Here is a 12,491-nt window from a genome sequence, read left to right on the forward strand (position 1 = left end):
TGGGGGGGGAGTGGACAGGGAGGGTGAGGCCCCCTCAGCAGCTCTTCCCTGGGTCGAAGAAACTGCTGTGGAGTTCGGGTGAGCCCCGAATCCTCCCCAGAGAGCGTGAGGCCCCCTCAGCAGCTCTTCCCTGGGTCGAAGAAACTGCTGTGGAGTTCGGGTGAGCCCCGAATCCTCCCCAGAGAGCGTCTGCAAGCCTGGGCTGGAGGATTCATGGCCCGGAAGGGAGCATGGCTGGGCAGCAAGGCTGGGGCGGCCGGTGCCTTTTGCCAGCCTCTTTGCAGCCAGGGGAGAAGAGCCCAGGGCAGCAGCATGCCCAGGCCTGGCCTCCATCCTGAGGGTGTTTCTTTGCAGGTCCAAACGCGAACAGGAAGTGAACATCCTGAAGAAGACCCTCGAGGATGAGGCCAAGACCCATGAGGCCCAGATCCAGGAGATGAGGCAGAAGCACTCGCAGGCCGTGGAGGAGCTGGCCGAGCAGCTAGAGCAGACGAAGCGGGTGCGTGGGCTTCCCTGGGACGGGCTCCGTGACTGCGGGCGGCACTGGGCTGCTGGCGGGGCAGAGTCCTCCTGGAGGTGGGCTGCTGCCCTGGGCCAGGCCTGCAGAGCAGAGTGGCTTCCAGTACCAGCTGCCTGGGTCCAAGTCCAGGCTCCAGCCCTAAGCGGCTGTGTGACTCAGGCCAGTCGCTGCCTCTGTGCCTCAGTCTGCCCATCTGTAGAGGAGGCGAAGGATAGGTCTGTCTCACATAAATCCCTGACTGTTGGAGTTGATGACAGGTAAAAGCACGTGAACAAGTGAACGATAAAGACTCAGCAAGTTGTTCGAGAATGACTGTTGTTAGTGTTTTGTTCAGGACCCGCCAGACCAGAAAGCCCCCATGAATTGGAGTGGCCTGGTGCCGAGTGCCAGAGGGCCCCGGGTTTTCTCTGGAGCACCCCCACGTGCTCAGCTGGAGTCTTGGTGGGAAGCCTTGGGATATGGATCCTGCTGTTCTCAGGCAGGGGCTGGACCAGGTGGTTCCCCAAGACCACGTTCTGCCTGCTGTGGCCCCTAGCATGTAGCCACTCTGGGTGGCAGCCCGAGAGGTCAAAGGCTTTTGCACGTGACGGCCTGTACAATATTCTCAGAGGCGTGCCTTGTCCATCCAGGCCCCTTCTGGTGGAAGCCTTTCCTTACCCTTCAGCTTTCTTTTCCCAACATACCCCGTCATGTGTGCAGCCCCCTGACACACATCTATGACTCTGTGACCAGCTCAGTGGAGAGCAGAATGGGACTATCGAGTGGATTCTATACACGCCTCTCATATATATTCTGGAAGATCATCACGTCATCACTCAGAACACAGATTTCACAGAGGCTTTACTGGAAGCCTGACTGAGCAGCTATTATTTCTCTTGGTGTTCTGATACTGCTAAAGTCTTCCTATCTAGTGATGATAGATCCTTATGCTTGAGCTGGGTAGGGACCATTGCTAAGCTGAGGACACGGGCTGCGTGTCTCATCCGGCCAAGTGAGGAGTGCAGGTCAGGCCTGAGCGTCCGGCCTGAGGCTCTCGGCTGCACGTGTCCCCCAGGCTGGCCCGCTGGTGTTGCTGCCGAGAGAGCAGACTCCTCTCTCCTGGCTCTTCCAGGGCCTCGCTGCCCCTTCCCACCTCGTGGCTTGCATCCCCACAGGTGAAAGCCAACCTGGAGAAGGCGAAGCAGACGCTGGAGAACGAGCGAGGGGAGCTGGCCAACGAGGTGAAGGTGCTGCTGCAGGGCAAAGGGGACTCTGAGCACAAGCGCAAGAAGGCCGAGGCGCAGCTGCAGGAGCTGCAGGTGAAGCTCACCGAGGGCGAGCGCGTGCGCACGGAGCTGGCCGACAAGGTCACCAAGCTGCAGGTGAGGCCTCTGCTGCGTCCCGGGCCCCGGGCAGGGGTGCCTGCTGCCGCGACAGGGTCTTGGCCCGGATCTCCAGGGCTCCTCCCCTGCTCCCTTTCAGGGAGGCCTTTGGGTTGGCCTGACGGCTGAGGTGGGGCCAAAGCACTCACGGGCCTTCTCCCTCCCGTCCCCGTGCAGGTTGAGCTGGACAATGTGACGGGGCTTCTCACCCAGTCTGACAGCAAGTCCAGCAAGCTCACCAAGGACTTCTCCGCCCTGGAGTCCCAGTTGCAGGACACACAGGTAAAGACGGCAGCAGGGCCCAACTCCTCCGATGACCCGTCCTCCCCCGTATCTACAGGGTCTCCGGGTTCTTCTGCCCCTCCTCCCTCCTGCTCCCCCCGGCCAGGTGTGTAGCAGCTGTCTGCCAAATCAGAGGGACCGGCTCCTCCCTCCCATGGAGGGTGTGGGGCCCGCGAGGCTCTGGCCCTGAGCCCCGGTGTCCCGCCTGTCTCGGTGTAGGAGCTGCTCCAGGAGGAGAACCGGCAGAAGCTGAGCCTGAGCACCAAGCTGAAGCAGATGGAGGATGAGAAGAACTCCTTCAGGGAGCAGCTGGAAGAGGAGGAGGAGGCCAAGCGGAACCTGGAGAAGCAGATCGCTACCCTCCATGCCCAGGTTCGGTATCGCTCCCCTGCTGGGTGCCCCGCTGCTCCCTGGAGACTCGGGAGCTGCTGGGGGGAGTCTGCAGGCCGGGCGGAGTCCGCAGGCCAGGCAGAGTCCGGCCGGGCCCCCTATCTCAGGAAGCTCCTGCCCTCGCCAGCCAGAGCTACTAGCCAGGGTATAGGGTGGAATTCAGGGGTCTGTAAATGTGGTGGAGGAGACGTCCTGTCTGTGTTTCCACTAGTCAGGCTGACGTCAGCGTTGTGTTCGATCACACATGTAGGCTGTGAGGCAGGCAGCAGCAGTACGTGAGGTGTGAAGGAAACCACAGATCGCTGTGTCTGAGCCGTGGCGAGCTTTGGGGCATCATGGTGCGCCCGTCGCTTCGGGAGCTCGTGCCGGACACACTGACAAGGGAGCACATGGACACTGTGTCACAGTGTAAAGAAGTACCCAGCAACTGCATTGTTCTCTATTTTTGTACTTGCTGATCTTAGCATCTTACGCTCATTAACACCATTATAAGGAGGTCACAGTCTTTTTCTAGACTGTCAGAGGGTCTGTAACGGGAAGTAGATTAAGAGTCCCGTTCTACATCTCATGTAGGGCTCAGCGGCCAGCCAGGAGATCTGTACTGCCTCCTGGGAGGAGGGGTGTAGTCTGTGCTCCAGTCTGGCAGTCTGGGTGGGAGTAGCTGGTGGCTGGTGTGGCAGCTCTGGCTCCGGGTGCGAAGGGGGCTGCAGGACAGAAGCCCATAGATCTCCTGCCTGCAGCAGACAGACTCTGTCCCTGGCAAGAGACCGATGTCAGAGGACGATATATGACGATGGAAAGCAAGAGGCTTGGTGTACATCTTGACCGAGAGGCCGCCCCGGGGCTGCAGGCACTAGGCAGATGCCCTCGGCCGAAACCTCGTTTCTCTCACTCCAGCTGAAGAGGGGCGTGTCGGTGACTGGGCCTCTGCTCATGGCGTGCGATCTGACTGCCCCTGCCCTGGACCTGGGCTGTCTGCCTAACTCTGTTCTCCTGCCCAGGTGACGGACATGAAGAAAAAGATGGAGGATGGCGTGGGGTGCCTGGAGACCGCGGAGGAAGCCAAGAGGAAGCTCCAGAAGGACCTGGAGGGGCTGGGCCAGCGCTACGAGGAAAAGGTGGCCGCCTACGACAAGCTGGAGAAGACCAAGACGCGGCTGCAGCAGGAGCTAGATGACCTGCTCGTGGACCTGGACCACCAACGCCAGACGGCCTCCAACCTGGAGAAGAAGCAGAAGAAGTTCGACCAGGTGGGTGCGGCCGGGCTGCCCCCCGTGCCTGTCTCGTCAGGCACATCCATGGGGCGTCGAGGCTGGGGTCACCTCACACCTTGCTGGGGAGGGCAGGGCTCCCCCTTGCAGCAGGGTGTTCTTCCCCTTTTCTGTGTCTGACATCTTCCAGATTGTCTTTAATGAACCAGTTATACCCTTACATAGGACTTTTTTTTCCTTATTCTCAACATGGGGCTTGAACTCAAAACCCCAACGTCAAGTATGCACATGTCCTAATGACATCCCTGTGATGTAGGATTTTTATTGATGCATCCTACCTCTGCCTCATTCCAAAAGCTCTGAGGCCGCTTACGGAGAGACCCAGACAGTGGGGTAGGACAGTTCAGGAGAACTGGTCAAGTGTAGCCCCATACATGTTGCTTGAGGGTGGAGGTGCACCGGATCCCGCCACGCTCCTCTCCTCGCTGCTGTCCCCAGTTGCACCCCTATAAGGTGCTGGCGAAGTCTGGAACATTCATCTCTGGCTGTTTAAGAAATGGGCCTGGGGAATAAAGAGGTATTGGCAGAAAGTTTGGGGAGATGGGGCGGTGAGGTCTGGCCACAGGTGGGCCTGCACGGAGAGTGGACACCCAAGAACTTGGAACATAAACGGGCATCCTTGACGAGCGGCACAGGTGGTGACTGGGCCTCTAAACAGCAAGATGGACATGGTTTTTAAGGAAAACAGCAACTGGTTGTTCAGGAGAACAGGGTTTTTTCTAATTCTGAGGGAGTAACATTCCGTGTGCGTTCTCAGGGAAGGGGTGCTGATTATTAAATGATGAAAACCTGCCTCACAGGGTGCTGGCAGAGGTGATCTCTGTCCTAGTCTGGTTACAAGGACATGCTAGATGGCATGTACCACACTTGGGGCCTGCCAGGTACCCCAGGCGACAGCCTGGTCCCCTCTCCTTAGACCAGCACCTAGGACCCTTAGTCCCCAAGGAGTATGGGTGCAGGGGTTTTGCTCACCCGAGCGCTGGAGGCTCATAGTGACCACCTCTCCCCAGCTACTGGCAGAGGAGAAGACCATCTCAGCCAAGTATGCGGAGGAGCGTGACCGGGCGGAGGCAGAGGCCCGGGAGAAGGAGACCAAGGCACTCTCGCTGGCCCGGGCTCTGGAGGAGGCCATGGAGCAGAAGGCGGAGCTGGAGCGGCTCAATAAGCAGTTCCGCACGGAGATGGAGGACCTCATGAGCTCCAAGGACGACGTCGGCAAGAGCGTGAGTACCGGGTCGGCAGCTGGCTCTGGGGAGGGCGGAGTGGGGACAGCCCCATGGACTAGGGGCTGAGCGGACACCAAGGCTGGGGACGTTGGGGACCTCATCCCTCAGCTCCTGACTCGGTTTCCCTCGGCGGGGGTCAGGTCCACGAGCTGGAGAAGTCCAAGCGGGCCCTGGAGCAGCAGGTGGAGGAGATGAAGACGCAGCTGGAGGAGCTGGAGGACGAGCTGCAGGCCACAGAGGACGCCAAGCTGCGGCTGGAGGTCAACCTGCAGGCCATGAAGGCCCAGTTCGAGCGGGACCTGCAAGGCCGCGACGAGCAGAGTGAGGAAAAGAAGAAGCAGCTGATCAGACAGGTGTGGACGGCCCCCCACGCTCACCCCCGTTTCTGGCAGGCTTCTTTCTCCTTGCTCCCCCTGGGTTGTGTCGGGCTCCTCCTCCACTCCTTCAGGTTCCAGTCGCCTGTGTCCGGGGTCAGGGACCCTTTCTTTGATGGCCCGTAGTCTTCGTGGGACCCTGGAGGCCCCGTGCAGCCTGGCCTGGGCTCAGAGCGGGGCAGGGTCTGGGTGTGGATGCCGCCGTCCGAGCCGTCGGCCTGTCCCCCAGGTGCGGGAGATGGAGGCGGAGCTGGAGGATGAGAGGAAGCAGCGCTCGATGGCGGTGGCTGCTCGGAAGAAGCTGGAGATGGACCTGAAAGACCTGGAGGCCCACATCGACTCTGCCAACAAGAACCGAGATGAGGCCATCAAGCAGCTGCGCAAACTGCAGGTGAGGCCACCGGCCTTGCGGGGCAGGGCTGCACCCGAGGCTCTGGGCTCAGGCAGGGACCGGCCACTAGTCGGTGGCTGACAAGTGCCGAGGGACACTACCCTCTCCTCTCCACAGCCGACCAGGGTGCCCTCAGTCCTGGAACAGAAAGCAACTTGCACTAAGATCGTTGACTTTGTGTGCGTTAAGGAAGGAAATGCACATAAACCTAGAAACACAGTGATGTAGGGATGTAGTACTTGGGGGTAGATTCCAGAGTAAACCAGACATGGCCCGGGGTCATGGCCCAGGTCCCGACCGGATATAGCCTTAGTGGGCAGTGACTGAAGCTCCCGAGCTGAGCAAAGGCCCCACCTGCATCCCACAGCACAGAATGCACACTTGGGAAATTCTCACTTCACCAATAATTAAAGATCATAGATTTTGTTTATTTATATGTTTTTTATTATTAAAATTTAATAATTTCAGTATCATTAGCATATAGTGTTACGTTAGTTTCAAGTGTATGACACAGTTATTCATCACTATGTCCGTACAGTACTCTGTGCTCATCAGGATACGTGAAAGATAACAAATTTCATTCGGTTCTCTTTATTTATTAAAAGAGTTTGTATATTTATTAGAGGGTTCGAGTGGGAGGAGGAGCAGAGGCAGAGGGACAACCAGATTCTCCGCTGAGCAGGGAGCCTGTTGCTGGACTTGATCCCTAGGATCATGGTCTGAGCTGAAGGCAGATGCTTAACCGACTGAGCCACCCAGGCGCCCCAAAGATAACAAATTTAAAAAAAACAGCTTTGAGAAGCCACACCGGCACACTGAAACCCAGCCACAGAAAGAAAAAGTTTAGGGTCTGTCGGTGAGGTTGTAAGGTAGTTGTACCTGTTACCGTCTGGCCTGAGGAGTCCCACTTTAGGATTTATCTACAGAAGGGAAAAAAGAAACAAACCTATTTGACTAAGATCTTTAGAGTTAGAACCAATCATAGGAGAACAAAGGAAATGTGTTTCTTCCCTATAGTGGGGGCTGACCTGGCAGGTGGGTGTGGACCCAGAGGAGCTGGTGTCCCAGGGAGTGGCCTTGGAGCGCTGCTGCATTTGGGTCAACAGGACATTGTAGAAAGCGTAGCCCAGGATCATGACCTGAGCCGAAAGCAGATGCTTTAACCCACTGAGCCACCCAAGCGTAGCCCAGATTGCAGCTCGGGCTGATGGGTAGCTGGTGACTGACACCGCCGAAGGTGTGCTTTGTAAAACCTGATGGTCAAAAACCGTGTGAAAATGATAAGGATTAAAAAGATCCGTGTCCTTACTATTTTGCCCTTTACTGTTAAGTTAGTTACATGTGGCAGCAGGCTGAAAGCAGCCCAAGGTCTTGAGGGTGGGGTGGTGGCTGTGGGGGGTACCAAGCTTCTCCTGCCCACCCCAGGCCCAAATGAAGGACTACATGCGGGAACTGGAGGACACACGTGCTTCACGAGAGGAGATCCTGGCTCAGGCCAAGGAGAACGAGAAGAAGCTGAAGAGCATGGAGGCCGAGATGATCCAGCTGCAGGAGGTAGGCCAGGCCCCAGGAGGGCACCAGCATGGGGCAGCCTACGGCCTCTGCCCAGCCAGCCTGGGCCGCCCAGGGGCGCAGCTGGCAGCCAACAGGCCAACGTCAGCAGTGGGTTGGGGGTGGGTTTGGCTTTGTGAAAGAAGTCCCTGCAGGGTTTCCGTAAAGTAGCCGGGCTTCCTGGTGTGACTAAAATGTGTGTGTGAGATAAACTGTCACCATTTGGGGCCAGCTCCCTTGCATAAAATGAAGCTTCCTGGTACTCCCCACCTCCTGCTGAGTGTTTACGCCTGGCAGGGGAAGGGCGCTTTCCCAAATGCTCCGGCACTGCGTGTCCCCCTTGCTGCCTTGTCTGTCACACAAGAGGTGTATCGCTAGAGTCTTCCCTCTGCTCTAGGCCCTGAGGTTAATGGGCCACCTGGTGCTCATAGTGGGGCTGGGTGTCTGGGCATGTCCACACTGTCCTCATGGCTGTGCCCTCGAGCCTGGGCCTGGGGTCAGCCCTCCCTCTGAGGTCAAGTGTGGCTCTCTGTTGGGACCACCTTACCCAACTGGCTTTCAGACTCTGTGCTCTCACCCTAACTCCCATCCTTGTCCTCCCGACTTCCGGTCTCCCCAGAATGCAGAGGGACCAGATCCCATTAGCACAGGACAGTTTTTTATTTATCTCTACCTCCCCAGTCCGACTTGGCTGTACACTTAGAGGGGCTTTGCAAATGTCAAAGCCCAAGTCATGGTCTCAGAGGAAGGAATCAGCCCTGTAAGCCAGAGGGGATCATGAGGAAGGGCTTCGTGGAGGAGGCAGACCTGGGAGGGGGTTTGAGAGGAAGGGCCAGGGGCTGGGGGAGCATGGTGCTGCAAGTTCCAGGAATGGGAGGGGGGGGCCTCAAGGGACTTCGGGGCGTCCCAGAAGGTCACAGTCCACATTCTCATGGCAGGAACTGGCAGCTGCCGAGCGTGCCAAGCGCCAGGCCCAGCAGGAGCGGGATGAGCTGGCCGACGAGATTGCCAACAGCAGCGGCAAAGGGTGAGCCATGGCATGCCATGTTGAGCTGAGGGCAGGTGTGCCCATCCTCTGGGACAGGCCCTGTCTCACTGCTCCCCGCTCTCACCCAGAGCCCTGGCGCTGGAAGAGAAGCGGCGCTTGGAGGCCCGCATTGCCCAGCTGGAGGAGGAGCTGGAGGAGGAGCAGGGCAACACGGAGCTGGTGAACGACCGGCTGAAGAAGGCAAACCTGCAGGTGGGTGGGGCCAAGGCTGCCTGGCATTTTCCCGAACCAGGCTCTGCTCCTCCTAGTCCATGCTGGCAGGAGCCTAGGGCTTGCTGGGCTTTGGAGAGGGTGTCCTGGCACCTGTGAAGGTCTCCCTTGGTTTCGTTCTCTGGACCCTGGCTGTGGGGGAGCTCCCTTTTCTAGGAGGGTCCAGGGCTCATGAACTTGGGGCACAAGGGCCTAGTGTTTTCTGGGGCTCTTAAGGAACCAGTGGCCCCGCTTCTGCCCCAGGGAGCCCCCCCGCCCCAGTCCTGGGGTCACAAGCCCTCCTTCCTGTAGATCGACCAGATCAACACCGACCTGAACCTCGAGCGCAGTCACGCCCAGAAGAACGAGAATGTGCGACAGCAGCTGGAGCGCCAGAACAAGGAGCTCAAGGTCAAGCTGCAGGAGATGGAGGGCACTGTCAAGTCCAAGTACAAGGCTTCCATCACTGCCCTGGAGGCCAAGATCGCACAGCTGGAGGAGCAGCTGGATAACGAGACCAAGTAGGTGTTCCTTCCCATCGCCTGCCTCAGCTTGCAGATCCCTCTGTTGCTGCCTGAGGCCCAGAGACTGTTGTCCCCCTCCTGACGGCTGCTCATCCCTTCCATTGGGGCTTCTAAGTTTGTGTAGGAGTCCATGGGCCCACCTCTAGAGTTGGGGCTTCGGACAACTGTCTCTCAGGGCTGAATCAGGCAGAGGTGGCGGTTGCTGCCTGCTTGGGCAGCTAGTCTGTGGGCTCAGCAAGACTGGGGCGTCGTTGGAGGTAATGGGCAGGTCACACTGGGTTGCAAATCTCAGTTTCCCCTTTCCTTGCTACATACCTGCTCTTTGGGCTATGTCCCCCCCCCACCCCGTCCCGGAGCCCGGTTCCTCCTCTGTGAAATGGGGTCGTCGCCGTGCATCCCCCGCAGGAGACCAAGCACATCATGGGTGTTGGGTGGAGATGGGCCGGCCTCCGCCTGGGGGCTTCCCCGTGGGGGACATGCCCGTGAGGCCCGGGGTCAGGACGTGCAGTCGGTGTGGTGTGGCCAGACCCTCTGAGCTGGGGTCTCTTTGCCGCCGCGTCTCTGCCCTGCAGGGAGCGCCAGGCAGCCTGCAAACAGGTGCGTCGGGCCGAGAAGAAGCTGAAGGACGTGCTGCTGCAGGTTGATGACGAGCGGAGGAACGCCGAGCAGTTCAAGGACCAGGTGTGTGCGCATGCGTGTGCGCGCGCGCGCGTGTACGTGGGAGCGTGTGCGTGCGCGCGAGCGCGTGCATGGGGCCGCAGGGCCTGGTGGGCCTCTCCGGCGGGGGCGCCTGACCGGGACCTCTGGTCTCCACAGGCTGACAAGGCGTCGGCCCGCCTGAAGCAGCTCAAGCGGCAGCTGGAGGAGGCTGAGGAGGAGGCCCAGCGCGCCAACGCCTCCCGCCGGAAGCTGCAGCGCGAGCTGGAGGACGCCACGGAGACCGCCGACGCCATGAACCGCGAGGTCAGCACCCTCAAGAACAAGCTCAGGTGAGCCCCGTGGCCGCGGCCTCCCCTCCCCGAGCTCGGGGCGCCGGAAAGCTCGTTTCAGACGAAGCTCCCAGAAGCCGCCCCCGTCTGCGTCGGTGCCGCGCCGTCTCCGCCCGTGCGGCTCCCGGGTGCGCCCTGCGCTCCGTCTCTGGGAAAACCCCGCCCGCGGAACCAGGCCGGCCCGGAGGGGCTCCAGGCTGGCTGTGGGGCACTGGCGGCGGCTCGCGGGGGCCCGGCCGGCCCGGCCCGCGCTGGGGGCCTGGTGGGCGCCGGCTGAGGCGGCCCCGCGGCCTTCGCGGCGCCTGTGCCCACGGGGAGGCGCGGCTGTGCGCTCTCGCGGAGCGTCGCTGCCGGAGGGGGGCGGCGGGGCAGGCAGAGGCTCTTTCCCGGGATTCTCGGGATTCTCGCTGCTTCTCTCCCTTCGGCGCGAAGGCGACGGGAGGCCGCCTTCCAGCCCGTCGCTAATAGCGTCCCGCGTGCGGTCCCCGTGTCTCCGTCTGCCCCGCTGCTGCGGCGTCTGAGCCTGCGTGTGCGGGCTGGCGTCTGCCTCGCGCGGTGACTGTCCGCCGCCGGGCCTCTCTCTCGCCGTCAGCCCCGGGCCTCTCTCTCGCCGTCAGCCCCGGCTTCCCCACGGCTTCTCACTGGTGTTTTGGAATGAAGTGGGAGCCCGTGTTTCTCCAGGCTCCCCGGTTCTCCCCCCACTGCCCAGGGCGCTGGGGCCTGGTGTCCGTCGCCAGATGGCTTGGAGGGGTGCCAGCTGTACTTGCCCACCTGGCCGGCCCTGCAGACCCTGTCCTCTGTCCCCAGGCGAGGGGACTTGCCGTTTGTCGTGCCCCGCCGGATGGCCCGGAAAGGTGCTGGCGACTGCTCGGACGAGGAGGTGGATGGCAAGGCGGATGGGGCTGAGGCCAAAGCTGCTGAGTAATCTCTCCTCCTGCTGCCTGGAACGGATGGACAGACCGCCAGATGACTCCGTCTCCCCTTTCCAGCACCCCCCGCCCCGCAGCACCCTCCTCCGCCTTCTGGGGACTGCCGTGACCGTGACCTCCCCACCCAGTCCCACCAGGCCAGCAGACCTCAAGCCCGCGCCTCCCCGCCCGCCCCCCAGGCCTTTCTGAGGGCGTTTGGCTTCCTCCACTGCATCCGCTTCTGCTCCCCTCCCACCCCCAGCACCCGATACCAAAGAGTCAGAGTCTTGGGCCCCTGGCCTGGGAACTGAGTGACCAGCAGGCTCTCGGCCCTCCCTTGCCACATAGCACAAGACAAGGAGGGCAGGCCACCGGGGATGGGCAAAGAGAGTTTTCTACGAATCTATTTTTCTTCAGACTAAGAAGTTTTGATAGCCCAGCACCCCGGAAGAGTTGTCACCTTCCCCCACCTCCGCCACCAGCTCCCCCTCCTCCTTTGCTGTTGGCAATCACACACGGCGACCTCACGACCTCTGCCCCGTTGGCCCCGCACTCCCGAGGGCCCTGGGTGATTGGGTAAGGGCAGGCCCAGGGCTGCCCGCTCTGTGCAGGGCACAGAATGCGGGGTGCAAGGAAGGAGCCGTCCCTCCCCACGGGCTCTGGGCAGCGCCACAGTGGTCCCCTTCCTGTTTCAGAGTGTCTCAAGTGCAATGATGACCCCCTTCCCTCCTCTGTGGAGGGCAGCCGGCCCCTGCCACCAGGGGGCTGCTGGGCCCAGCAGACAGGGCTTCGGGGCCATGCTGGGAAGGCCATCGGGGGCTTCTCCCAACATTCTTGGGGACCAAATATATTTAATGGTTAAGGGACTTGTCCCAGGCCTGACAGCCAGAGCATTGCGAAGGGCCAGCGGCCCTCCCACACGACCTTGTATCTACTCCAGGACTGGGGTCCGGGGGTACGTAATCTGCACCGTTGGCTCAGTATGGTAAAGATCTGCCATCTGCATGGATGTGTTTGAAAGGAAAAAAAAAGAGGTTTCTTCTCCCCTTGCCTTATAATAAATGATAAAATTCCAAGTCTTTATCACTGCCTTTCCTTTGGAACCATGTTTAGAAGAGAGTAGCTTGTCCTACACTGGTCTACACTGGTTGCTGAATTTACCTGTATTCCTAACTGTTTTGTATATGCTGCATTTAGACTTACTTATGGCAAAGAAAGCATCTTTTTTTTTTTTCTTTTTTGAAAAAAACTCAACAAATCATGAAGATATATGAAAGCTACGTATGCCTAAAAAGCTCTGAATTCAGGTCCCAGTTGCTGTCACAAAGGAGTGAATGGAGCTCCCAGCCCCACCCCTTTTTTATATAATAAAAGTGCCTTAGCATGTGTTACAGCTGTCACCACTACAGTAAGCTGGTTTACAGATGTTTTCCACAGAGCGTCACAATAAAGAGTACCGTGCTACGA

At 59.7% G+C, this 12,491-nt stretch overlaps 1 protein-coding gene across 1 annotated transcript in view; it reads left to right on the forward strand.

Annotated features, from left to right (window-relative positions):
* Window positions 1-12,491, forward strand: part of MYH9 (myosin heavy chain 9) — an 89,685-nt gene extending 77,194 nt beyond the window's left edge. The window contains exons 27-41 of the mRNA XM_044226625.1: window positions 355-499; window positions 1,675-1,881; window positions 2,059-2,163; window positions 2,383-2,535; window positions 3,555-3,803; window positions 4,835-5,047; window positions 5,191-5,403; window positions 5,654-5,815; window positions 7,241-7,369; window positions 8,305-8,393; window positions 8,483-8,606; window positions 8,916-9,124; window positions 9,700-9,808; window positions 9,944-10,116; window positions 10,924-12,491. Coding sequence (XP_044082560.1) covers window positions 355-499; window positions 1,675-1,881; window positions 2,059-2,163; window positions 2,383-2,535; window positions 3,555-3,803; window positions 4,835-5,047; window positions 5,191-5,403; window positions 5,654-5,815; window positions 7,241-7,369; window positions 8,305-8,393; window positions 8,483-8,606; window positions 8,916-9,124; window positions 9,700-9,808; window positions 9,944-10,116; window positions 10,924-11,041 — 2,398 coding nt within the window. The 3' untranslated portion in view covers window positions 11,042-12,491. The remainder of the gene's footprint in view (window positions 1-354; window positions 500-1,674; window positions 1,882-2,058; window positions 2,164-2,382; window positions 2,536-3,554; window positions 3,804-4,834; window positions 5,048-5,190; window positions 5,404-5,653; window positions 5,816-7,240; window positions 7,370-8,304; window positions 8,394-8,482; window positions 8,607-8,915; window positions 9,125-9,699; window positions 9,809-9,943; window positions 10,117-10,923) is intronic.

This window comes from Neovison vison, chromosome 12 (assembly GCF_020171115.1).
Source record: "Neovison vison isolate M4711 chromosome 12, ASM_NN_V1, whole genome shotgun sequence".
Lineage (NCBI taxonomy): Eukaryota > Metazoa > Chordata > Mammalia > Carnivora > Mustelidae > Neogale > Neogale vison.